General features: G+C 45.5%; 1 protein-coding gene across 3 annotated transcripts in view; it reads left to right on the plus strand.

Moving 5' to 3' along the window:
- ENDOU (endonuclease, poly(U) specific) overlaps positions 1–26857 on the plus strand; it is a 468374-nt gene that overhangs the window by 227449 nt on the left and 214068 nt on the right. For all 3 annotated transcript variants that reach the window (XM_069231037.1, XM_069231036.1, XM_069231035.1), the window contains one exon: positions 8615–8674. In XM_069231037.1, coding sequence (XP_069087138.1) covers positions 8615–8674 — 60 coding nt within the window. The remainder of the gene's footprint in view (positions 1–8614; positions 8675–26857) is intronic.

Below are 26857 nucleotides of genomic sequence, written 5' to 3' on the forward strand. Positions count from 1 at the left end.
TGGAGACTGTTATCCACGTGTGAGACTGTGGCATAACACTCCCCAGGATAAAGCAGTGGGCAACCCACCCACTGGAGAGACTTGAGAGACTGTGGCTTTGCACTCCCCAAGACCAAGCAGTGGGGAAACCACCCACTTGAGAGACTTGAGAGACTGTGGCTTTGCACTCCCCAGGATAACGCAGTGGGCAAACCACCTACTGGAGAGACTTGAGAGACAGTGGCTTTGCACTCCCAGGATAACGCAGTGGGCAAACCACCCACTGGAGAGACTTGAGAGACTGCGGCTTTGCACTCCCAGGATAACGCAGTGAGAAAACCACCCACTGGAGAGACTTGAGAGACTCTGGATTTGCACTCCCTAGGATAACGTAGTGGGCAAACCACCCACTGGAGAGACATGAGAGACGGTGGCTTTGCACTCCCCAGGACCAATCAGTGGGCATGGAGCCCCCTCAGGGACCAGTGGTGTCGTCCGTTCCTCCAGCTGAGGCGCCCCCTCTCCCCCTCCCCCTGAGGTGCCTGTTTATTTTCCACCTGATGCCCCTTCAGTGTTCTCTCCGTTTCGAGTCAGGTATCTTGTGTGGGCTTCTCTCTGCCAGCACCTGGAGTCTCTGAAGAGACTCCTAATCTGCCAAGTGGTGCCCATCTAGTTCCTGGACCCTGAAAGGAGAAGCCGGCAGCCTAAGAGGAGAAAATCCACTCACAGAGCGCCGTGTGGAGAAAAGATCGATGCAGCTCCGATCTGCGGCTGAAAAAACAACGCACCGCTGGCTCCGCGGCTGAAAATCAATGCTCGCCTGCAATGCGACCGAAGAATCGACACACAGAGCTGGAGAAACAACGCACAGAATCGCTGATGGAGGCTGGTAGATCGCAACCCGCGCTGCGTGGTTTTTGGGTCATCGTGCGGCTGGATTTCCAACGCAAGCACTGCTGGGCGTGTAAAAACAAAGCAAGGCCTGCCTGGGCCCAAGAGTGCTGACCGGATCGACGCACGCTCTCCTGCAGAGAGAAGAAATGACGCGCCCGACCCCACGAAAGGAGAAATGATGCAAGGTCATCGCAAGCCCTTTGTGACGCACACTCGCTCGTGCAGGGTTATTTTTGACGCACCCAGGGTACGTTTTCACGCTAACAGTGTCAGTGTGTTTTTAAAACTACATAAAGACTCTTCTTGCTTTTTAATTGATACCTTGACTTGTGTATTGTGGTTTTTTGTCGTTTTGGTCTTGTTTTGGATAGATAAATATTCTCTATTTTTCTAAACCTGTGTTTTGTCATTTTGTAGTGTTTTCATTATGTTACTGTGTGTGTTGGTAAAAATACTTTACACCTAGCACTCTGAAGTTAAGCCTACTGCTCGTGCCAAGCTACCAAGGTGGTAAGCAGAGGTTAGCTGAGGGTGATTCTCTTTTACCCTGACTAGAGTGAGGGTCCTTGCTTGGGCAGGGGGTAACCTGACTGCCAACCAAAGACCCAATTTCTAACAGCTCCCAAACCAAGACAAATACTGACTGCATTTAACAGCTACTTGTACTTTTTCTGGACTCCAAAGGCCTGACCAAAGAGGCTTTCTGTAGTGAGAGGACACTGCCTATAGCTGTGCCGCTTCAATCCCAGTGCTCTCAGTACCACCTCTTTGTTGGAGAATTATTCAGGCTATTTTTAGTCCCAAAAGGATTTTTTTGTTGCATGACACAGCTTTTGTAATGTTTCATTGGCTAGGGAAAGTCACTGTTTAGGTTAATCTAGAATTGAATGTTTCAGAGATTACTTTATCTGAAATCATCAGTGGCCACTGATTCTAAATAGTAGTTCACCTGTCCAGTGTGTAATGCGGTGGCTCTATTTCTTACAGCAACACAAAAAGATGATGAATGGAATGCTGCACATTGTCAAACATTCACCCCAAGTCACAGATCTGAGCTAAATCCATTGTTTTTTTTGCACGCCATGTCACCCCAATTTGGACCAAGCCATATGCAAATCAGTCTTAACCCTGTTTCCCATGGAAACATTCCAGCCCAAACTGCCAGGCCACGTCCTCCCTGGATCGGAAACAAGCATCCTGGGACCATTTCCCCATTTTACACCTGTTACAATACCTAATTGGCACATTTAATTCCCTGGTCAGTTGGCTGACCACGCTTTGAGGGTCTAAGGACAAAACAAGCTTCAAGATTCCCTTTTCCTGCAACAGCTGAGCTGACCATTACCACCTGGACCTGCTCTGCACCTTGCTACTGGCCTCTGCTGGAGTGAGTCCCAGTCCCCAAGTGGTACACCCTGCTCCAAGTCCTATTCTCTGGCCTGGTTTTAGAATGCACTCCTTCTGTCCGCATGCAGCAAGAAGTAGGACTTTAAAAATGTTTTGACAACTTCCTGCCTGGAGAACCAATGAAAGCAGTCGAAGCCGCAGACATTGACCTTAAATCTCCAGTCAGCCAGAGCATGCTAGTTTGCCCTGCTGAAGGAGATATGAATTCCAGAAAAGTTTCTAAGTTTGAATGTAGAGGGCTTCATCAGGACTGACCTTGTACAGCAACCGGTTGATGGTGAGGCCTTCCTGGGCACAGACTTTGAACTTTGCCCAATCAGAGCTTTTCCACATTTGACAATGACCTCACTGGATCCCTTCTCTTTGGCAACCGGTAATCGTCGAGCCCTGCTATAGATTTGGTGTGCCTGGTTGACAACTCATCAACAACCACTTTTTATTGGTATCAAAAAATCCTAAAGTAAATTTCTACTGGAACAATCCTAATCCCTGTATCACACTGGCAATCCACCATGGTCAACCTTAGCTTTTGACTTCGTCCACTCTTGCAGACCTGGTCTGTGCTGTTTGCAATATTTTTTTATATCAAACTTTATAAATTCATACCTTTGGTTCTACTTATTCGATTTTGTCGTGTCAGGATCATTTTGTTCATTAAAATATTCTCTATGTTTCCACATTGGTTGGGGATTTTTCTTGTGCTGTGTTCTTTTTTTTATTACTTTAGCAGTACTGCATCAATACTGTACACATTCTCTCAATGTTAGGGCTTTCTGATTCATGCCAAGTGTAGGAAGTTGGCTCGGTATGCACTATTTCAAAGTAAGGAATAGTATGCACAGAGTCCAAGGGTTCCCCTTAGAGGTAAGATAGTGGCAAAAAGAGATAATTCTAATGCTCTATTTTGTGGTAGTGTGGTCGAGCAGTAGGCTTATCAGAGGGTAGTGTTAAGCATTTGTTGTACACACACAAGCAATAAATGAGGAACACACACTCAGAGACAATTCCAGGCCAATAGGTTTTTGTATAGAAAAATATATTTTCTTAGTTTATTTTAAGAACCACAGGTTCGAGATTTACAAGTAATGCTTTAAATGAAAGGTACTTCACTTAGGAAATTTAGGAACTTTGAATTAGAACAATAGCATATACAGTTTTCACACAAATGAGATGTAGCTATTTTAAAACTAGACACAGTGCAATTTTCAACAGTTCTTGGGGGGGGTAAGTGTTTGTTAGTTTTTGCAGGTAAGTAAACCACCTACGGGGTTCAAAGTTGGGTCCAAGGTAGAACCCATTGGGGGTTCAGAGCAATCCCAAAGTGCTGTGTGCAACCAGGCGTCGGGTTCGCAATAGGTTTCAATGGGAGACCAAGGGGTCTCTTCAGCGATGCAGGCAAGGGGGGGGGCTCCTCGGGGTAGCCACCACTTGGGCAAGGGAGAGGGCCACCTGGGGGTCGCTCCTGCACTGGAGGTCGGATCCTTCAGGTCCTGGGGGCTGCGGGTGCAGTGTCTTTACCAGGTGTCAGGTCTTTGAAGCAGGCAGTCGCAGTCAGAAGTAGCCTCGGGATTCCCTCTGCAGGCATCGCTGTGGGGGCTCAGGGGGGTCAACTATGGCTACTCACGGTCTCGTAGTCGCCGGGGAGTCCTCCCTGTGGTGTTTGTTCTCCACAAGTCGAGCCGGGGGCGTCGGGTGCAGATTGCAAAGTCTCATGCTTCCGGCGGGAAACATGTGTGGTTTCAAAGTTGCTTCTTTGTTGCAAAGTTGCAGTCTTTGTGGAATAGAGCCGCTGTCCTCTGGAGTTCTTGGTCCTTCTAGATGAAGGGTAGTCCTCTGAGGCTTCAGAGGTCGCTGGACCCTGTGGAACGCGTTGCTGGAGCAGTGTCTTTAGAAGTGGGGAGACAGGCCGGTAGAGCTGGGGCCAAAGCAGTTGGTGTCTCCGTCTTCTCTGCAGGTTTTTCAGCTCAGCAGTCCTTCTTCGTCTTAGGTTGCAGGAATCCAGTTTCCTAGGTTCTGGGGAGCCCCTAAATACTGAATTTAGGGGTGTGTTTAGGTCTGGGAAGGCAGTAGCCAATGGCTACTGTCCTTGAGGGTGGCTACACCCTCTTTGTGCCTCCTCCCTGAGAGGAGGCGGGCACATCCCTATTCCTATTGGGGGAATCCTCCAAAATCAAGGTGGAGGATTTCTAAAGGCAGGGGTCACCTCAGCTCAGGACACCTTAGGGGCTGTCCTGACTGGTGGGTGACTCCTCCTTGTTTTTCTCATTATCTCCCCTGGACTTGCCGCCAAAAGTGGGGCCTGTGTCCAGGGGGCGGGCATCTCCACTAGCTGGAGTGCCCTGGGGCGCTGTAACAAAGGGGGTGAGCCTTTGATGCTCACCGCCAGGTGTTACAGTTCCTGCAGGGGGAGGTGAGAAGCACCTATACCAGTACAGGCTTTGTTACTAGCCACAGAGTGACAAAGGCACTCTCCCCATGTGGCCAGCAACATGTCTGGTGTGTGGCAGGCTGCCAAAACCAGTCAGCCTACACAGGTAGTCGGTTAAGGTTTCAGGGGGCACCTCTAAGGTGCCCTCTGGGGTGTATGTTACAATAAAATGTACACTGGCATCAGTGTGCATTTATTGTGCTGAGAAGTTTGATACCAAACTTTCCAGTTTTCAGTTTAGCCATTATGGTGCTGTGGAGTTTGTGCATGACAGACTCCCAGACCATATACTCTTATGGCTACCCTGCACTTACAATGTCTAAGGTTTTGCTTAGACACTGTAGGGGCATAGTGCTCATGCACTTATGCCCTCACCTATGGTATAGTGCACCCTGCCTTAGGGCTGTAAGACCTGCTAGAGGGGTGACTTATCTATCTATACCTGTAGGCAGTGTGAGGTTGGCATGGCACCCTGAGGGAAGTGCCATGTTGACTTAGTCTTTTTTACCCCCACTAGCACACACAAGCTGGCAGGCAGTGTGTATGTGCTGAGTGAGGGGTCCCCAGGGTGGCATTAGACATGCTGCAGCCCTTAGAGACCTTCCCTGGCATCAAGAGGTACCAGTTACAAGGGACTTATCTGTATGCCAGGGTGTGCCAATTGTGGAAACAAAAGTACAGGTTAGGGAAAGAACACTGGTGTTGGGGCCTGATTAGCAGGCCTCAGCACACTTTCAAATCATAACTTGGCATCACCAAAGGCAAAAAGTCAGGGGGTAACCATGCCAAGGGGGCATTTCCTTACACAACTCCCCCCAAACGAAAGAGGATGAGACTAACCTTTCCCAAGAGAACCTTCATTTTCTAAGTGGAAGAACCTGGAAAGGCCATCTGCATTGGCATGGGCAGTCCCAGATCTCTGTTCCACTATAAAGTCCATTCCCTTTAGGGAGATGGACCACCTCAACAGTTTTGGATTTTCACCTTTCATTTGCATTAGCCATTTGAGAGGTCTGTGGTCAGTCTGAACTACAAAGTGAGTACCAAAGAGGTATGGTCTCAGCTTCTTCAGGGACCAAACCACAGCAAAGGCCTCCCTCTCAATGGCACTCCAACGCTGCTCCCTGGGGAGTAACCTCCTGCTAATGAAAGCAACATATGAGAACTGCCATACCAAACATATAGAGATGGCATAAGTTTTTCTGTGGTGCACAGTTTCTCACTGGCTGGACTGTTCAGCTGTACAGCTACATATCTGCAGCAATAGAGAGGTAAATTCTGAAAATGTTCATATCTGTTCTCTGCATATCATCAGTCCCAAAACATGAAACAGGCTTTTTTCTGTGGGCTGACCGAATACTACAAAGAATCACATTTGACTCCTGCATCTTTCAAGAAATGTAAACCCACTGTGTTAATGGACAAAGTGTAGCTAGCAGTCCGAGAGTACTTCACTTGGGAAATGTGATGGAGCAAACTTATGCAAACATTTCCCTGTGCCACAGTAGGGGAACGTATTTGAAGACAGCTGTTTGTGGGGACATAAAGTGAGTTTGTTGCTGTGGAGAGTTCTCCACCATTCGGGCAATGAAGGATATGGGAGGGGAACAATAGGCAAGGGGTGAAGCAACTAGGTAAATGCAAGGAAATGTCCCTCACAGTGAAATAGCCAGTAGAAGAGTGCTGGTCAGAAGCCATTGGCCAGTGTCGAGAAGCTGTACTTGGCCCAAGCTCCACACAATAACATGGACGGCAAAAGCAGAGCAGTAAGCGTAGCAAGTGAAAGCAGATGATGTGCTGGAAAATAAGAAGCAAGTCAATTAGAGCAACGTTGAAATTTATGAATAATAAGTTCAGGTAAGTAAGGGGCGGGTTCCTAGCCCCTTTTAAGATTTTTTTTAAATACAAAAGACTTTGCAAGCACAGCACAGGTGTTGTGCAGGCGAAATATAAAAACAGGCATTTCATGTTAATTATCAGTAGCTGGTGCATTGATAACACCTTCGAACAGGGTATTAGTATTCTGATAGGGTTGAGCTGGTGCCTTGTTTTGTATTGTGCTATAATGATCAAAAATAATAATTTGTTCTATATATAATGCTCCATACCTCACATGATATTGTTTAAGCACTGTCTATGACAGGCACTACTATTACTCAAGGCAATGGTTCCCAATGAACAAACCTAAGATTGACTTAAGTTTGAGTTACCTTGCTGGCTTTCTTACTTGTGATCTGTGATGAGTGTTAATTTACTGTCAACTTTCTGAGAAATCGTATATAGTTGCATAACGCAGGGAAAGCAATGATAGCGTGAGAACCAGTATTACAACCACACAGACGATTGAATTCTTGTGTCTCTTGTGGTATGTTGATTACAATAAAATTCTGGAATAGGTTTGAGAATCTACTGACACTTGCAGCTGCTTATGACAATAGTGGGCTCCTGTTTAGTACTGACATTACAGATTGAATTATTTTATATACTCAACACTGCCTGGTATATCACTAAAAAGAAACATTTATTCAATGGTTGATGCTATTAAAGAATTTTATATCTGACCTTTAGGGTGGGTCTGACTACGTGCCACTGCTCTACTGCACAGGCAAATTTTGGGGCAGCAGATAAAACACAGAGGCCTTTTCCGTATGCAAAGGGTTGCTTTTATTCTGGAAGCAGGGTGAGCTCATGGTAAAATGTTCTTTAGACTACGTTGTACCAATTAAGACCCGTATTTATACTTTTTTGGTGTCGTATTTGCGTCACTTTTGACACAAAAGCGGCGCAAACTTACAAAATATAATTGTATTTTGTAAGTTTGCGCCGCTTTTGCATCAAAAAGTGACGCAAATGCGGCGCTAAAAAAGTATAAATATGGGTCTAAGATCCTCACAACTTAAAATAACTAGACCTTTGTCTCTAGATCCCTCTTTAGCATCCTGTGCTCCACTCGACCTAGGCAAACACGATTAAACTAGCCCCAATAACGTCCTCTATCAATCTCATTCCACGTATCCATTCTCTCTCTTTCTACACATTCTCTACTTCCCTCCCTATCCTGCTTTCCTGAAGCCTCCCCATGCCTGCTGCAGTTAACCTCGGGGTGCAGGAAAAGTGACAGTGACACCTAGAGGTCCCACCAAATTTACAAGGAGATCCCAGCCACAGTCGAGCCAAGGGTCTGATTAGGTTTTACAAGCCCGTGCATTAGCCCAGTCCTGAAAGTATATAGCAGGTAAATAATGCCACAAACATCTTGTAAACATTTGATAGGGTTTCTTAAAAATTCAAGAAAGTGTCCCCCTTCCTGACAGCAATGCCATGGGTCACTTGATATGTATACCCTATAGTATGTAGCCTAGATCCTTAGATGGAGCAACGTTATTATCTATTAAATCAAACACAAAAAGTTTTTGTACAGTGCACATCCAAAACTTTCATATTGGAATATGTTCTCATAGGTGATAATTAAAAAAGAGGTTCAGTGAAATAAAATATTCGTCAAGGATCACACATTTTATGAAGCAGAGAAGCCAAGATTAATCTCATTTTTTCGAGTTCCAGGATGTACAGTTCAGACACTAAAATAATATATCTTTCTTTTCCCGGTTCCACATCAAAGGTTACTGTTTTGCCTACAATGAATGGCAAATACAATAGAGCTTAGGTGGCCGATAAGGGCTCGCTTTGGAGGGTCGAAGAGGACATTGGTCTGAACCAGGTCCTACCATCAGGTTCGAGAAATGCGATTACAACTTGCCTTTTTTCCACTAGAAGAAGAAGGGTTTGCTGAAGTCCTTATAGCTCTGTGATCTAAGAATGCATAAAAGTTTCAACAAACCTTGTAGTTGCATAAAACCCGGATGTCGTTCACTGAAGATTGTGCCATTCTCTTTTTTGATACAGATATAGAACCTTCTTCAGGGGGTGGCCATGATCACTATTCGAAGCTGTCGGATGTCGCAGGTAAGAAATATTGTTAGCCGAATGTTGGTGTGAGCATATGCGCTATAATGCCCATATGTGTCCATTAGACAGCTTTTATTCCGGAAATAGAATGCATGCCAGTTTTAATAATAACGTCAATATCTACGACAAATTCATTCGCGCACGTACCCTCAATAATTCAGACACAATTCTTCCAGTTAAGTACAGACACATCAAACCCACGCCCATATCTATATTTCATTCCATTTTATAAACATATAAACACGTTTCACTTTTCTTTTCTCTTTCTCCTGCCCTAAATTTCTCACTTTTTCATACCTTCCTTATGATCTGATGTAAATATATATTAGTTATAAAACCCCCAGCTCGCATTTGTCAGCTTTCTTTCAATTTTATCAAACTTGTGATTCCAGTGGCTGAAGAATCAAAAGCCAAGCAGTTATCTTTGTTCGTTCTTTTATAATACGCATGGATAAAGAGAATAAACATGTTGCTGGCTCATGCTAGCCATTTATTTTTGCAAGGTTTTATTTTTAAAAAATCCTGTTGCCGTAAAACCACTGCAGAATGGAATGGAGTGGTGCAGTGAAACCACTGCAGGGCACTTGGAAGGAAGTGGTGCAGTGAAACTACCGCGGTACACCTTGAAGGAAGTGATGCAGTAAATCGACTGCGGAGCACCTAGAAGGAAATGATGCAGTGTAACCACTGTGGAGCACCTTGAAGAAAGCGATGCAGTGTAACCACTGTGGAGCACCATGAAGGAAGTGATGCAGTGAACCCACTGCGGAGCACCTGGAAGGAAGTGGTGCAGCGAAACCAATGCGGAGCACCTGGAAGGAAGTGGGGCAGTGAAACCCCTGCAGAGCACCTGGAAGGAAGTGGTGCAGAGAGACCACTGCAGAGCACTTGGACGAAGTGATGCAGTGAAACCACTGCAGAGCATGTGGAAGGAAGTGGTGCAGTAAAACCACTGCAGAGCACCTTGAAGGAAGTGGTGCAGTGAAACCACTGCGGAGCACATGGAAGGAAGTGGTACAGTGAAACCACTGCACAGCAACTGGAAGGCAGTGGTGCAGTGAAACTACTGTGGAGCGCCTGGAAGGAAGTGGTGCAGTATAACCACTGCGGAGTACTTGAAAAGAAATGGTGCAGTGGAACCACTGCAGTGCACTTCAAAAAAGTGGTGCAGTGAAAACACTGCAGAGCACCTGAAAAGAAATGGTGCAGTGAAACGACTGCAAAGCATCTTGGAGATAGTGATGCAGTGAAACCACTGTAGGGCACCTGGAAGGAAATGGTGCAGCAAAACCACTGCGAAGCACCTGGAAGGAAGTGAAGCAGTGAAACCACTGCAGAGCTCCTGGAAGGAAGTGGTGCAGGTAAATGACTGCGGAGCACTTGGAAGGAAGTGATGCAGTGTAACCACTGCAGAGTAGTACTTACAAGGAAGTGGTGCAGTGGAAACACTGCAGAGCACTTGGAAAAAGTGGTGCAGTGAAAACACTGCAGAGCACCTCGAAGGAAGTGGTGCAGTGAAATTACTGCAGAGCACCTTGAAGGAAGTGATGAAATGAACCCACTTTTGAACACCTGGAAGGAAGTGGTGCAGTATAACCACTGCAGAGTACTTGAAAAGAAGTGGTGCAGTGGAACCACTGCGGACCACTTGGAAAAAGTGGTGCAGTGAAAACACTGCAGAGCACCTCGAAGGAAGTGGTGCAGTGAAATTACTGCAGAGCACCTTGAAGGAAGTGATGAAGTGAACCCACTTTTGAACACCTGGAAGGAAGTGGTGCAGTATAACCACTGCAGAGTACTTGAAAAGAAGTGGTGCAGTGAAAACACTGCAGAGCACCTGAAAAGAAATGGTGCAGTGAAACGACTGCAAAGCATCTTGGAGGAAGTGATGCAGTGAAACCACTGTAGGGCTCCTGGAAGGAAGTGGTGCAGTTAAATGACTGCGGAGCACTTGGAAGGAAGTGATGCAGTGTAACCACTGCAGACTACTTACAAGGAAGTGGTGCAGTGGAATCACTGCAGAGCACATGGAAAAAAGTGGTGCAGTGAAAACACTGCAGAGCACCTGGAAAGAAGTGGTGCAGTGAAACTACTGCAGAGCACCTTGAAGGAAGTGATGTAGTGAACCCACTGCGGAGCACCTGGAAGGAAGTGGTGCAGTATAACCACTGCAGAGTACTTGAAAGAAAGTGGTGTAGTGGAATCACTTCAGAGCACTTGGAAAAAAGTGGTGCAGTGAAAACACTGCAGAGCACCTGGAAATAAATGGTGCAGTGAAACGACTGCAAAGCACATTGAAGGAAGTGATGCAGTGAAACCACTGCGGAGCACCTGGAAGGAAGTGGTGCTGTGTAACCACTGCACAGTACTTGTCAGCAAGTGGTGCAGTGAAACCTCTGCAGAGTACTTGCAAATAAGTGGTGCAGTGAAACCACTGCAGAGCACCTGGAAGGAAATGGTGCAGTGAAACGACTGCAAAGCATCTTGAAGGAAGTGATGCAGTGAACCAACTGCAGAGCACTTGGAAGGAAGTGGTGCAGCAAAACCACTGTGAAGCACCTGGAAGGAAGTGGTGCAGCAAAACCCCTGCGGAGCACCTGGAAGGAAGTGGTGCAGTGAAATGACTGTGGAGCACTTGGAAGGAAATGATGCAGTGTATCCACTGCAGAGTACCTGAAAGGAAGTGGTGCAGTGCAATCACTGCAGAGAACTTGGAAAAAAGTGGTGCAGTGAAAACACTGCAGAGAACCTGAAGGAAGTGGTGCAGTGAAACGACTGCAGAGCACTTGGAAGGCAGTGATGCAGTGTAACCACTACAGAGTACTTGAAAGGAAGTGATGCAGTGGAATCACTGCAGAGCACTTGGAAAAAAGTGGTGCAGTGAAAACACTGCAGAGCACCTGGAAAGAATTGGTGCAGTGAAACGGCTGCAAAGCACCTTGAAGGAAGTGATGCAGTGAGACCACTGCGGAGCACCTGGAAGGAAGCGGGCTGTGTAACCACTGCAGAGTACTTGAAAGCAAGTGGTGCTGTGAAACCTCTGCAGAGTACTTACATTAAAGTGGTGCAGTGAAACAACTGCAGAGCACCTGGAAGGAAATGGTGCAGTGAAACGACTGCGAAGCATCTTGAAGGAAGTGATGCAGTGAACCAACGGGGGAGCACTTGGAAGGAAGTGGTGCAACAAAACCCCTTCGAAGCACCTGGAAGGAAGTGGTGCAGCAAAACCCCTGCAGAGCACATGGAAGGAAGTGGTGCAGTGAAACAACTGCAGAGCACCTTGAAGGAAGTGATGCAGTGAACCAACTGCGGAGCACTTGGAATAAAGTGATGCGGTTTAACCACTGCAGAGTACTTGAAAGGAAGTGATGCAGTGGAACCACTGCAGAGCACTTGGAAAAAAGCGGTGCAGTAAAAACACTGCAGAGCACCTGGAAAGAAATGGTTCAGTGAAACGACTGCAAAGCACCTTCAAGGAAGTGATGCAGTGAAACCTCTGCGGAGCACCAGTAAGTAAGTGGTGCAGTGTAACCACTGCAGAGTACTTGAAAGCAAGTGGTGCAGTGAACCCTCTGCAGAGCACTTGGAAAAAAGTGGTGCAGTGAAACCACTGCAGAGCACCTGGAAGGAAATGGTGCAGTGAAACAACTGCGAAGCTCCTTGAAGGAGGGGATGGAGTGAAACCATTGAGGAGCACCTGGAAGGAAGTAGTGCAGTGAAACCACTGCGGAGCACCTGGAAGTAAGTGAGGCATTGAAACCCCTGCAGAGCACCTGAAAGGAAGTGGTTCAGTGAAACGACTGCTGAGCACCTTGAAAGAAGTGATGCAGTAAATCCACTGTAGAGCACCTGGAAGGTAGTGGTGCAGTCAAACGACTGCGAAGCACACAGTAGGAAGTGGTGCAGTGAAACCACTGCAGAGCACTTGGAAGGGAGTAATGCAGTGAAATCGCTGCAGAGCACTTTGGAGGAAGTAGCAAGGGCTTAAGTAATAGAGTTTGACATTATGGCTCACAGCACCTCTTCAGCGAGTCGGCGTTTGTTGTGATTTGCAGTGATTGTTGATGTCAAAGCATTGAAGGTGGAAGCCACATATGGAATGAGAATGCTCATACACGCTGTGGGGATTAACCGCACAGGCAAATGAAGGGCATAGCAAACAGGATGACTGTAAGGAACTCTGTGACTATATGATAACCACCTTTTCACCGTGACCTTTACCTTAGTCATTTCAATCCCACCTCCGATATGGAGTACTCGTTGTTCCCCTCTAGCGGCCACATGTCATCTCTCTTTCTTCAAGGAATGTGGTCATCGCTTACTACTCAAGGAAAGTGCCCCCTCCGAGAAAAGATGCGGTTGAGAATGTCTAATTCGTTTAATGTGCTCTGGCATATTCCACTTGAGAAGCGACAATAGTGAGCACCAAGGGATGCTTTGAAGTAGTTGCATCTGTAGCACGATTTCATGTAATTGGAACATGAGGGGATATTGGGAATGACAAGACCCATAACAAGAAGTGTGTCCGGACCGGACAATTTTTATATTGTTTATGGAAGCCCACATTTATTAGGACCACAATAAAGAAAATGACAGCATGCCTCTTTATTATTTTCCTTTATTTCGGCTCAGAAAGCCATAAAAAGGTACAGGAAAAAAAGCCATGCATCCATGTGAAAAGCAAGCATAAATCATTACAGTACAAATTAAATACAGTATTAAAAACTTCCAAATAGAAATGAACCCCTTCGCTGCTAGATCTTTTCCCACCCCAGTGCTAGGTCTTTTTTTCGGTGCTTAGGCCTCCATAGCGTTTTGTCCACTTAAGCTATCCATGTCAAATTTGTATCCTTTTTTACAACATCTTAGGAATTCTAAAAGTACCCAGGGTTTGTGGATTCCTCTGGATAGGACCCAGAAATAGGCAAAAATACAGCTACATTTTGTTTTTTTGGGGGGGGGGAATGAGAAAAAAGTGCCAGCCTGTTTTTTGTTCTCCAAATGATATTAACAAACAGTTTGTGGCACTAAAATCACAATCTTCCCAGCTTTCAGGAACAGGCAGACAATTCAGAATTTTTTTTTTAACACACTTTTGGTATTTTACTTGGCAATAGCCTATGCTTCCTATTTTTTGTGCTTCCAACCTCCTTGCAGTTTGTAGAGGAAGCAGCTGTGAAACCCATGGCGGGTCCCGGAAAGCTATACATTTCTGAACACTAGACAAAATTCTGAATTCAACAAGGGGCATGTGTGCAGACCCTACAAGGTTTTCCCAAAGAAATCACATGTTGAATTAAAAAAATATTGAACATTGGTAGGAAAAAACAGGCATTTGTGACAACATTTTCATTTGTAACTTCTCGTTATAATGGCAGATTTACAAAACCTATAAACCATTACATCTGCTAGACCCTTCCGTTTGTGTAGATACATAGGGTTTGTGGGTTTTCCTAGAACTTGAGGTACCCAGAGATAATAACTGAGCTGCACCTTGCAATGTTTTTTCATTGTGTACCAGGTATGTGGCAATTCATTTGGTAAAAAATAAACAGTGAAAAATAGGTATCAAGAAAACCTATGTATTTCCAAAATAGGCACAAGATATAGAATTTAGAAGCAAGGGTTTTTTGCACCTATGGAAAACTAGCAAGCCTGTAAATTTTTTAAAACTAGACACCTAGGGAAATCTAGGATAGGACAGATTGCATGGCTCTCACTAGTTTGTGTTTCCCAGAATCCCTTGCAAACCTCAAACTTTGACTAAAGACACATTTTCCTCACATTTCTGTGTTGGAAATTTCTGGAATCTGCAGAGAGCCACAAACTTCCTTACACCCAGCATTTCCCTACATCATCTGCTAAAAATGGTACCTCACTTGTGAAGGTAGGCCTAGTGGCCACAACAGGAAATGGCCCAAAACGCAGCATGGATACATCAAATTTTTCAATGCAAAACTGACCCATTTTTTGCAAAGTGGGCAGCTGTGTTTTTGGGTCCCTACCTCAGACATCTAGGAAACATAGCAAACCTATGTATTTTTGAAAAGTAGAAACCTAGAGGAATGCAGGATGGGGCAATGTGCATGGCTCTCACCAGGTTGTGTTACCCAGACTTTCTTGCAAACCTCAAACTTTCACTAAGAGAGCACATTTTTCTAACTTTTCTTTGATGTAAAGTTCTGGAATCTGCAGGGAGCCATAAACTTCCTTACACCTAGCATTCTCCTAAGCCTTCTGATAAAAATGGTGCCTCACTTGTGTGGGAGGGCTGGTGCCCATGATAGGAAACGGCCCAAAACGCAACATGGATACATCAAATTTCTCCACACAAAACTGACAATTTTTTTGTAAAGCGGGTAGCTGTGCTTTTTGGGCCTTAGCTCAGCTGGCATCGAGGGAAACCTAGCAAACCTGTACATTTTTGATAATTAGACACCTAGGGGAATCCAGGATGGGGTGATGTGGGTGGCTCTCACCAAGTTGTTTTACCCCGAATCCTTTGCAAACCTCAAACATTGACTAAAAACATATTTTCCTCACATTTCTGTGATAGAACCTTTTTCCTGCAGGAATCCATACAATTCCTACCACCCAGTATTTCCCTACTTCTGTTGATAAAAATATTGAACCACTTGTGTGGCTGGGCCTGATGCCAGTGACAGGAACGGATCAAACCAAGGACAGTAGGAGACTTTGCATGAGGACTTCTATTGATCTCAGTTGGATCCGTGCTTGTTGCTGGCACTAGGCCCAACCACACAAGTTTAAGAGAATTTTCATCGGCAGAAGTAGGGCAATGCTGGGTGGTAGGAATTTTGTGGAATCTTGCGGATTTCCATTACAGAAATGTGAGGAAAATGTGTGTTTGCAGTCAACGTTTGAGGTTTGCAGAGCATTGTGGGTAAGAAAATGATGGGGGATGCATGTGAAGCACACCACCCTGAACTCCCCCAGATGTCTAGTTTTCAGAACGGTCTGGGCCTGGTAGGTTTTTCCAAATGGTAGCCTACTCAAGCCCAAAAAGTGCAGCTGTTCACCATTGCAAGTGGGATGATACTGAGAGTTAACCAAACTCTCCTGGCCCATTTGTAAAAACAACATCTAAAACACTCAAATGCCCTCTTGCTTGCCATTGGGATGAGATGGTTTAGTCTGTAGGTGAGCAGAAAGACTGTTTAGATTTTAGGGCTGAGGGCGGGGCCTCATGTTATGCTGAGAAAGACCCACACCATAATATTGCCAAAAATATATACTGCTGACATACAGTGTGTTTTTTGTGCCCCTCGTAGGGCAGTTTGGGGGTAAAAATCTGCCCTCAGGGGAAGCAGGAAGTCTGTTGCTTCATTTTTATTGGGAGGGGGAGAATAGCTATGCCGGGCATCCACCTCCCCTATAATAAAAAAGTATTTGCTAGTGTTTAGTGGGCTTTCTGCCTCCCCCCCCCCCAGGGGGGCAGATGCGATTAATTGCCCACAGCTGTCCTCTGGGGGAGACAGAGAGACTGTTTCCCCATTTTTCAGAGGGTGGGGCATGGCCATGCCCATGCTGAGCAGATCCCACACCTACAATAAAAAAAAGTAATCCCTGGCATCCAGTAGGCTTGCTGCCCCCTAGGAAGCATATGGGTGCAATTGACCCATTCTGGCCCCCAGCGGGGTCAGAAAGACTGTTTCCCCTTTTGTGAGGGGCGGGGGAATAGCTATTTCCATGCTGGGCCTCCCTCACCCCTACAATTTGTTTTCAAGCAGTAATCCCTGGTATCTAGTGGTCTTTCTCCCCCCTCAGAAGGGTAGATGGGGGTAATTTGCCTCATCTGACCCTTGGGGGGCAGAAAGACTGCGTCCCCATTTTATGGGTGGCGGAGTCATGGCCCCACCCCTAAAATTGAAAGAACAGTAACCCCTGGTATCTTGTGGGCTTTCTGTCCCCCCCTCCCCTGTTGGGGGGGACTGATTGGGGTAGCTGCTCCCTCTAACCCTAGGAGGGCAGAAAGACTGTGCTGCCATTTATATGGGGTAGTTGTATGGTTATTCCCATGCTGAGCAGCCCCACATCCCTACTATTAGAAAAAGTAATCACTGGTATCGAGTGGGCTTTCTGCCCCTCCCTCCCTGGGGCTGATGAGGTAAATATCCCCATCTGCCACCCCCCCGGGGACTCAAAAACTGTTTTGAAGTATTGAGTGGTGGGGAAATCATGATCCCACCCTTAAAAAAAGTATCCCTGGCATTTAGTAGGCTTTCTGCCCTTCTTGGTGGGGCGATGGGGTAATTGCCCCTAGTTGTACCCAGGGGTGCAGAAAGACTGTTTCTGTTTTAGGAGGTGGAGTCATGGCCATGCCTTTACTGGGCTGCCCCACGCCTACAAATCGAAAAAAATAGTAATTCCTGGTGTCTAGTGGGCTTTATGCCCCGAGGTGCACACGGGGAACAGAAAGACTGTATAGTTACAATCTTTTGAGGGGGAGCACAAGCCCTTGCCCAAGGGGTAGCTCCGCCCTCCCTGGTGACCCCCCTCCCTGGTGTCTAGTGGGTGAATTCCTGCTTGAGGATCACCCCCTTGGGTGATCCTCAAGGTGGAATACACTAAGGAGATGCTCCCCATTCCAATGATACCTCTCCCATCTGCATTCGTGCTTGAGGGGCTGAGATAGCCTCATAAGCACCGAAGCAGTGAAAGTGAAATTAGCTGGCTCGTTTCACTTTCACTGTAATGACGTCAGCATGCCAGGCACACTAATTGTCATTACAGTTAAAAAAAATGCGTCAGGTGGCAGAGGAAGCTCTTTCCACACTCCTGGGACTAAAAAATAAAAAATAAAATCCCTCTGCTGTGAACAGCAGAGGGATTTCCTGGGTGTATGCAGAGTACCGAACGGTTCCGTTATTAGCACACGCCCACTGTAGCTGAGGAAGGAACCGTTCCATCCTCAGCACCACACCTCTTAAAGACAATAAAAGATCAATAAAGTTACATAAATACTCAAATAATTACTCGAGTGCCTAAGGAAATAAAATCCTAGTAATCACTGGTAAAAAAACACTAGTGTGTGCAAATTTTAAGCTAAAAATGTAAGTTTTTTTTTTTTTTTTAAAGATACCCAAGGCTAATTCCTAACATTGCAATACAGTGAGGTCTTTGGGTAAACGTACCTTTAAATCTTGGGCCCAAATTTAGAAAGAGCCTAGCTCCAACTATTGCCACATTAACTGTTCTGCTAATGTGGCGATAGTGTGTCAAAAACGCTGCACCATATTTACAAAGTGGTGCAAGGCACGCATTGCGCCACTTTGTAAACCCTTGCGCCACATTATGCCTGTGCCAGGGACAAGGAATGCAAAGGGGGCATTCCATCAGTTGGGGCCGCAAAAATAGCACAGTAGAATCTTTAAGATTCCATTGCACCATTTTTAGCTGCATTTTTAACACCTGCACAGAGCAGGTGTTAAAAGAAGACAAACCATTATTTTTAATTGGCCTCTATGTACTTTGCAGGATTAGCTCCAAACTTTTTTGCATTTATCCTGAAAAGTACAACTATAGCATCACAAATTATGACATTATTGTCCCTAACTTGTGCCCTGGTGCACTGAATTGTAAATATGGCGCACACATAATGGTGTTAGAGGGGCGCAAAATTGGCCGCAAGAAAAGTGGCATTTCATGACAATGAAGTGCCACTTTTCTTAAATCAGGGCCTTGGTTTCTTCAGGCCTAATAGGCTCCATCCTGATGTGCCATACTGAAAACAAGCAGCTTGCAATTGAATAAACAACACATTCTCTAGTAACAGTCTCAAATACTCTCAAAGCATTACGATGAATACTAAGGCCAAGGAGATGGCAGAGGGGGATAATCCAGTAAGAACACTGCTTTTTAAAGGTACTACCAAAATAATATCTGTCCGTCATCTTCAACTGCCTGACAACCCATTGGACACAAATTAGAAAGATCAGTTGTTGTGTTTCAAGAGCAGTGAAGAAGGCCAATAGTAAAATTCCAAGTCTGAATTTTATGTAAAGTGCTCGTGTAAATCGATTACTAACATAATTCGTAAAAGGCCCAAAGTCATTGAAAAGACAAATAAAGGTCCGTGAGGCTACCTGAGGATACAGCAGAAATTCTGGCTCCTATGATGAAGTTCCAATAAAACGTTTTTAAATTTTTGACGTGTGCCACGAGGTATCCCAGTAGAATGAAACCAAATCAGGCTTAACTTGGATAACAAAGTTTTTATATAGAAGATCCAGGGGAGTGTGCTAGTTGATAGCTCTGTCAATAATTCTCTGAGGCAATCCAGATTGAGGGTCGGATCCTTAGTGGTTTAGAGCCTAATCCAGCATAGATTGGGTGTTATGGCAGCAATATCTGAAATGGATCTAAGGTTCAGATCAAATCTTAATGAAAGTGTTGGGGTGCTTGTGAGAAATCTCAAAAGTGACTTTATAAAAACGTTTTCAGATTTTTCAAGTGTAGGAAGATTGCAGTAATCCTCCCACAAATCCTCCCTATAAAATGATGCCCCTCATTCTTAGTTCTTATATTTTTCTAAAGCAGGTAAAATGCCAAAAGAGGATGATCTGTTTGCAAATCTTATGATAGTCCCTGCTCTATGTCTTAGTGTCAGTACACTTATCTCTGTCTGGGATAACCATTTGTGGGAATCATTGAGCTTCACACCCAGCTAATGTAATCAAAAGACACTATCTCATGTCTTGCCCTTTAAAGCGACCTTCCTGTTGATCTTTTTACGGGTACTACAGATCATATACTTTGTTTCTTATTATTAATTTATAAACTGTGGTTTTTACAAAATAAACTACATTTCTCTAAGATTGTAGAAATACCCCGTGCAGTTTTAGAAAGAAGCAAAGTGTAATCTGCAAAAATGAGACTCAGTGGGGTAGATTTAAGAAAAGTGACGCTGCTCTCTCTTCAAGCACCACTTTTCTTGCACCTCATAGCGCACCCCTACTGCCACCATGTGTGTGCCATATTTAAAATCACACACCATGGCGCAGGGTAGGGGGCAATAGTGTCATAATGTTTGACGCTAACGATGTACTGTTCAGGGTTAGTGCCAAAATTTTGGTGCTATCCCTGAACAGTACATAGGGCCTATTATGAATAATGGTGTGCTTCCTTTAACGCCTGCTCTGAGAAGTCATTAAAAATGCCGCAAAAAATGCTGCAAAGAAATCTTTTAGATGGTGTAGGCATAATGTGGTGCAAGGGGTTGCAAATCTGGTGCAGCGATTTTGGCCTCATTGGGCCACATTAGCGTAAAAAATAAATGACACTATTGTGGTGCAAGGAGGCGCTAGGCCCTCTTAAATCTGGGCCTGTATTTTTTGTCCAGACATTTTGGGGGAGTTATTTTCACAGTCTAAGAGGTAACAAATGCATCTATTTTTATATGGCAAGAAAATAGTAGGGGCCAGAACACACCCTTTCCAGATGCCTCTTTTAATGGGCATATCCTCCCTCAGTTCCTCACCTGGACCCCAACTAACTCTTGCACAATTTTCAGTATACAGGGCCTGAATTAGAGACAGTAAACCTACTGGCACCCAAGCTTCCAAAAAAACCTCCCAAAGTTTCTCTCTTGGAACAAGGTCAAATACAGCACGTAGGTCCTACAATACTATACCACAAATAGTGGCCCACGGTCAATATATACAGTTTTCCATTTGATTTACAAAAATCGTAAAACCTGGTCAATTGTACTTATGTTGGGTCTGAACCCCGTCTGAAAATGTGATAAAACTTGTTTCGAGGATATTCAGTCCCTCAACCTTGTTATAATTTGCATACTATAAACCTTTTGAACAATATCATTTAAACTTATGGGACAATAATTTCCCGGAAATAACTTGTCCCCCTTTTTAAAAATTGAAATAATTGCCACACCTTCCCAGGATCTTGTAATTGGGACTCCAGCAGCTATAGCATTAGATATACAATTCCCAAATCTGAGGTTCAACATGGAACAGGTCAGCTGAAATTGTATCTAACCCTGGGACTTTCCACATCTTCTGAGCCTGATTTGCAGCTATAGTTTCTTCTAGTGTAAATGATACTGATTCTACTCCAGACAGTTCAACAGCAAATGGAAAACACCTCTCATGAAGCTTCATAACCTGGGAAGGAGTAAGGGCTTGGTCTGCCAAGATGGACAATTCTACAGAGACATTTCTATAGATCTCTTTTATATCCCCATTGGATTTAGATATAACTTCTCAATATGATAGGATTACAGGTTACAGAAGGTCTGGTCGTGCTAAATCCCTTATCCAAGACCTTTTCCGATCAAGGGTAATGGGGAAATTATCACTTTCACAGTGGTCTATAACCACCATATCTACTATTTCATGCCATATCCGTAAATCCATTAGTATGTAATCAATATTACTTTTAGAAGTTCCCCTTTCAAAAGCTGGTTTGGCTGTATTATCTGAAATGGATTGACCATTGTATGCTCTTAAACCATGTGAAACCACTAAGTCTACGATCTGAAGAGCAGCTAAGCTCATTCTAGGAGCTTTTCATAGATCCAGAATATGTGGAGATTCCTGAATATGCATCTTCATCCCTAGTCAATTCCAGTAGGGACATATAAGGCTAAATACTGGTGTTGAAATCCCCTCCAATACTCACATGAAGTCTCAAACTAAAATCTACTAGGACATTCAAAACTGTCATAGTGAGGGATGTTTTATTAAAAGGAGAAGATTTAATATAGATGGTAATCAACAGATTTGGAATCCCATAGGACCCAGGAGATCTGGAGAATCAATATTAATTTTCTTAATTGAACAATAGAGGGACACTGCGGTCCATATGATAAGCCTCCAGATGGTCTACCTGCTTCTGTGGGTATAGTTTCTATATTATGTGTTATGAAACCCTGTCTATAAATCTTTGTGAGAGCCCAGGTCTCTTGATAAATACAGATATTAAATCTATAAATAGACCTCATTCCTCTTCCAATTTAGGATGAATCCTTGCTATGTTCCAACTAACTAGATGCATGGATGGATCGAGGTTTTTGGCATTATGTTTTGCATTTAAGGGGATGTTTGATGGTATTATACATCTAGACATAACTGAGGTGGTGTTACTTGACACTAGGGAATTGCCAAGAGCCCTCTGCCTACCTGAGCATGAAACAAATACCCTTGTCCTGGAGCTGTGCTGACAAACATCCTCACCTAGGCATGTAGGTTGGGGAAACATGAGAAATGGGGAGGCAGGCGTAAGATGCAGTCAATCAATCTCTGCCAAACCACTCTCCTGAAGAATAATTAAGTTGTCACCATCTTTCTGGCCTGCTATATTTCCCAATCATGCCCATTCTTACTCTCAACCAGGCGAGAATCCAACATTTTTTAACTTGAAACAATTTTCAGACCCATAGGGAGAGATGTTCTCGTGGTCTAATGAAATGAGGCGTTCGACCAAATCAGCAGTAACTAATTTCAGTTCAACACGCCTCTTATTCATTGCTATTTAGGAATAGCCATTTCCTCTGCATCCTTCAAGTGATTTCCAACCAATTCTGTACCTCCCAGTATTTTCTCTAATTTGACAAAAATTGGTCACTTTGTGATATATAAGTGGAATGAAATGGTTAGTTATAAAGTCCACTGTTAGACCTGACAGCCTTAGGGTGGTCACCCCTAACTTTTTGCCTGCCTCCATCCACTTTTGGACACTGCTTTTGCTGGTTTTAGGACTTTGCACACTTTACCACTGCTAATCTGTGCTAAAGAGCACATGCTCTCTCCCTTTAAACATGATGACATTGGATCACACCCAACTGGATTATTTAATTTACTTATTGGTCCCTAGAAAAGTGCACTATATGTGCCCAGGGCCTGTAGATTAAATGCTACTAGTAGGCCTGCAGCACAGATTGTGCAACCCACATAAGTAGCCCCTTAACCATGTCTCAGACTTGCCATTGCAAGGCTTGTGTGTGCAGTTTCATTGCCAATTCGACTTGGCATTTAAAAGTTCTTGCCAAGCCTAAAACTCCCCTTTTTTATATATAAGTTACCCCTAAGGTAGGCCCAAGGTAACCCATATGGCACAGTGCTGTGTAGATAAAAGGCAGGACATGTACGTGAGTAGTTTACATGTCCTTGTATGGGAAAAACTCCAAAATTCGTTTTGCACTGCTGTGAGGCCTGCTCCTTTCATAAGCTAACATTAAGGCTACCCTCATATACTGATTGAGTGGTAGCTTCTGATCTGAAAGGAGTAACAAGGTAATATTTAATATGGCCAGAATGGTAATACAAAATCCTGCTGACTGGTGAAATTGGATTTAATATTACTATTTTAGAAATGCCACTTTTAGAAAGTGAGCATTTCTCTGCACTTAAATCCTTCTGTGCCTTACAATTCATGTATGGCTAGGTTTAGTTGACTGCTCCCTTGTGCATTCATTCAGACAAACCCCAAACAGAGGATGCTCAGTCACACTTGCGTACATCTGCTGTAAGGAAATGCCTCCTTGGCATGGTTACCCCCTAACTTTTTGCCTTTGCTGATGCTAAGTTTTGATTGAAAATGTACTGGGACCCGGCTAACCAGGCCCCAGCAACAGTGTCCTTTCCCTAAACTGTACCATTGCTTCCACAATTGAACAGCCCTGGCACTCAGATAAGTCCCTTGTAACTGGTACCCCTGGTACCAAGGGCCCTGATGCCAGGGAAGGTCTGTAAGGGCTACAGCATGTCTTTTGCCACCCTGGGGACCCCTCACTCAGCACATGCACACTCACAGCTTGTGTGTGCTGGTGGGAGAAAAAGACTAAGTCGACATGGCACTCCCCTCAGAGTACCATGCCAACCTCATTCTGCCCGTGGCATAGGTAAGGCACCCCTTTAGCAGCCCTTACAGCTCTAAGGCAGGGTGCACTATACCACAGGTGAGGGCATAGGTGCATGAGCACTATGCCCCTACAGTGTCTAAGCAAAACCTTAGACATTGTAAGTGCAGGGTAGCCATAAGAGTATATGGTCTGGGAGTTTGTCAAACACGAACTCCACAGTTCCATAATGGCTACACTGAAGACTGAGAAGTTTGGTATCAAACTTCTCAGCACAATAAATGCACACTGATGCCAGTGTGCAATTTATTGTCACATACACCCAGAGGGCATCTTAGAGATGTCCCCTGAATACCAATCTGACTTCTAGTGTAGGCTGACCAGTTTGTGCCAGCCTGCCACACACCAGACATGTTGCTGGCCACATGGGGAGAGTGCCTTTGTCACTCTGTGGCCAGGAACAAAGCTTGTACTGGGTGGAGGTGCTTCACACCTCCCCCTGCAGGAGCTTTAACACCTGGCGGTGAGCCTCAAAGGCTCACCCCTTTTGTTACAGTGCCCCAGGGCATCCCAGCTAGTGGAGATGCCTGCCCCTCCGGCCACTGCCCCCACTTTTGGTGGCAAGGCTGGAGGAGATAATGAGAAAAACAAGGAGGAGTCACCCACCAGTCAGGACAGCCCGTAAAGGTGTCCTGAGCTGAGGTGACCCCTGCCTTTAGAAATCCTCCATCTTAGTTTTGGAGGATTCCCCCAATAGGATTAGGGTTGTGCCCCCCTCCCCACAGGGAGGAGGCACAAAGAGGGTGTAGCCACCCTCAAGGACAGTAGCCATTGGCTACTGCCCTCCCAGACCTAAACACACCCCTAACTTCAGTATTTAGGGGCACCCCAAATCAGATTCCTGCAACCTGAAGAAACAAGAAGGACTGCTGACCTACAATCCTGCAGAGAAGAAGGAAGCCGACAACTGCTTTGGCCCCAGGCCTACTGGCCTGTATCCAACTTCAAAAACTTGCAACCAGCGATGCATCCGACAGGGACCAGCGACCTCTGAAGCCTCAGAGGCCTGCCCTGGACTAAAGGACCAAGAAACTCCTGTGAGCAGCGGCCCTGCTCAAAACCAGCTACTTCTTTGCAACAAAGAAGCAACTTCAAAACTTCCAGTTTCCTGCCGGAAGCGTGAGACTTCACACTCTGCACCCGGCGCCCCCGGCTCGAGATCCAGAGAACAAACACCACAGGGAGGACTCCCCGGCGACTGCGAGCCTGTGAGGAGCCAGAGACGACCCCCCTGATCCCCCACAGCGACGCCTGTAGAGAGAATCCAGAGGCTCCCCCTGACCGCGACTGCCTGTAACAAGGGACCCAACGCCTGGAACCAGCACTGCACCCGCAGCCCTCAGGACCTGAAGGAACCGAACCCCATGCAGAAATGCCCCCCAGGTGACCCTCAGCCTAGCCCAGGTGGTGGCTGTCGCGAGAAGCCCCCCCTGTGCCTGCCTGCACTGCTAGAGTGACCCCCGGGTCCCTCCATTGAAACCAATACAAAACCAGATGCCTGCTCTGCACACTGCACCCGGCCTCCCCTGTGCCGCTGAGGGTGTGTTTTGTATGCCTACTTGGGTCCCCCACAGTGCTCTACAAAACCCCCCTGGTCTGCCCCCCGAGGACACAGGTACTTACCTGCTGGCAGACTAGAACTGGAGCACCCCTGTTCACCAGAGGCGCCTATGTGTTTTGGGCACCTCTTTGACCTCTTCACCTGACCGGGCCTGAGCTGCTGGTGTGGTAACCTTGGTGTTGCCTTGAACCACCAATGGTGGGCTGCCTATGCCCCAGAACTGAGACTTGTGAGTGTTTTACTTACCTCACAAACTAACCTTTACTTACCTAACCCAGGAACTTTCGATTTTTGCAGTGTCCACTTTGAAAATAGCTTATTGCCATTTTTACAAAGACTGCATATGATATTGCTTTATTCAAAGTTCCTAAGTTACCTAAGTGAAGCACCTTGCATTTTATGTGTTTACTTCAAATCTTGAACCTGTGGTTCTTAAAATAAACTAAGAAAATATATTTTTCTATATAAAAACCTATTGGCCTGGAGTAAGTCTTTGAGTGTGTGTTCCTCATTTATTGCCTGTGTGTGTACAACAAATGCTGAACACTACCCTCTGATAAGCCTACTGCTCGACCAAACTACACCAAAATAGAGCATTAGAATTATCTAATTGTGCCACTATCTTACCTCTAAGGGGAACCCTTGGACTCTGTGCACACTATCGCTTACTTTGAGATAGTATATAGAGAGCCAACTTCCTACATCTGCATATAGAATGGGTCTTCTTGGGCTGGGAGGGCGGAGGGCCTGACACTTACATGTCAAAGGACAGTAGCCTGCTCTCACACAAAGGACTGTCACACCCCCTACTGGGTCCCTGGCAGACAGGATGGAACTGAAAGGGGACCTTGTGCACTTCTAAGCCACTCTTTCAAGTCTCCCCACTTCAAAGGCACATTTGGCTATTTAAGCACGGCCTCTGCCCCTACAAACTCAGACTATTCCTGGAGAAGAACCTGAACCAAAACCTGCAACCAGCCAAGAAGAAATGCCTGGCTGCCCAAAGGACTCACCTGACTGCTTTTCTGAGAGGGACTGCTGCCTTGCTGTTGCCCTGCTGCATTGCTGCTTTCTGGCTGTGCTGAGGAAGTGCTCTCCAAGGGCTTGGATAGAGCGTGCCTCCTGTTCCCTGAAGTCTCAGGACCAAAAAGACTTCATTCTTGCAAGAATAATTCCCTGTGCAGTGAAAATCGACACACAGCCTGCAGAGAACGACGCACAGCCTGCATCGCGATGAGAAAATCACTGCATGCTGAAGCGGAACGGTGCAACCCGACTTCGCAAGGAGAAGATCGACGCAAAGCTGAGTCGGATCGACACAGCCCGACTTTCAGAGAGGAATCGACGCAGCACCTGCCGTGCGGTGGACATTTCCATGCAACGTCCACCGGATCGAAGCAGCCCCTGTGACTTCATCCTGCAAGTGCCGGATTTCAACGCATCATCCCCGGGGCGTACGAAAACCCCGCAACCCGAAGAGTATCCAAGACCGAGCGCCGGAAATCAGCGCAAAGCCTTCCCTGCATGAAAAATAAAACAACGAATTGCCATGTGCAGTCTGAGAAATCGACACACACCTTCCTGTTTTTCCACGCATCTCCTCCTCTGCAGTTCCTTGTGGAGATTTTGAATGCAAACCAGGTACTTTGTGCTTTGAAGAGACATTTGTTGCTTTTAAGAGACTAAAGACACTTTACATCATTTTTACAGTGATATTTCC

The sequence above is a fragment of the Pleurodeles waltl genome, chromosome 4_2 (genome assembly GCF_031143425.1).
Source record: "Pleurodeles waltl isolate 20211129_DDA chromosome 4_2, aPleWal1.hap1.20221129, whole genome shotgun sequence".
Classification (NCBI taxonomy): Eukaryota; Metazoa; Chordata; class Amphibia; order Caudata; family Salamandridae; genus Pleurodeles; species Pleurodeles waltl.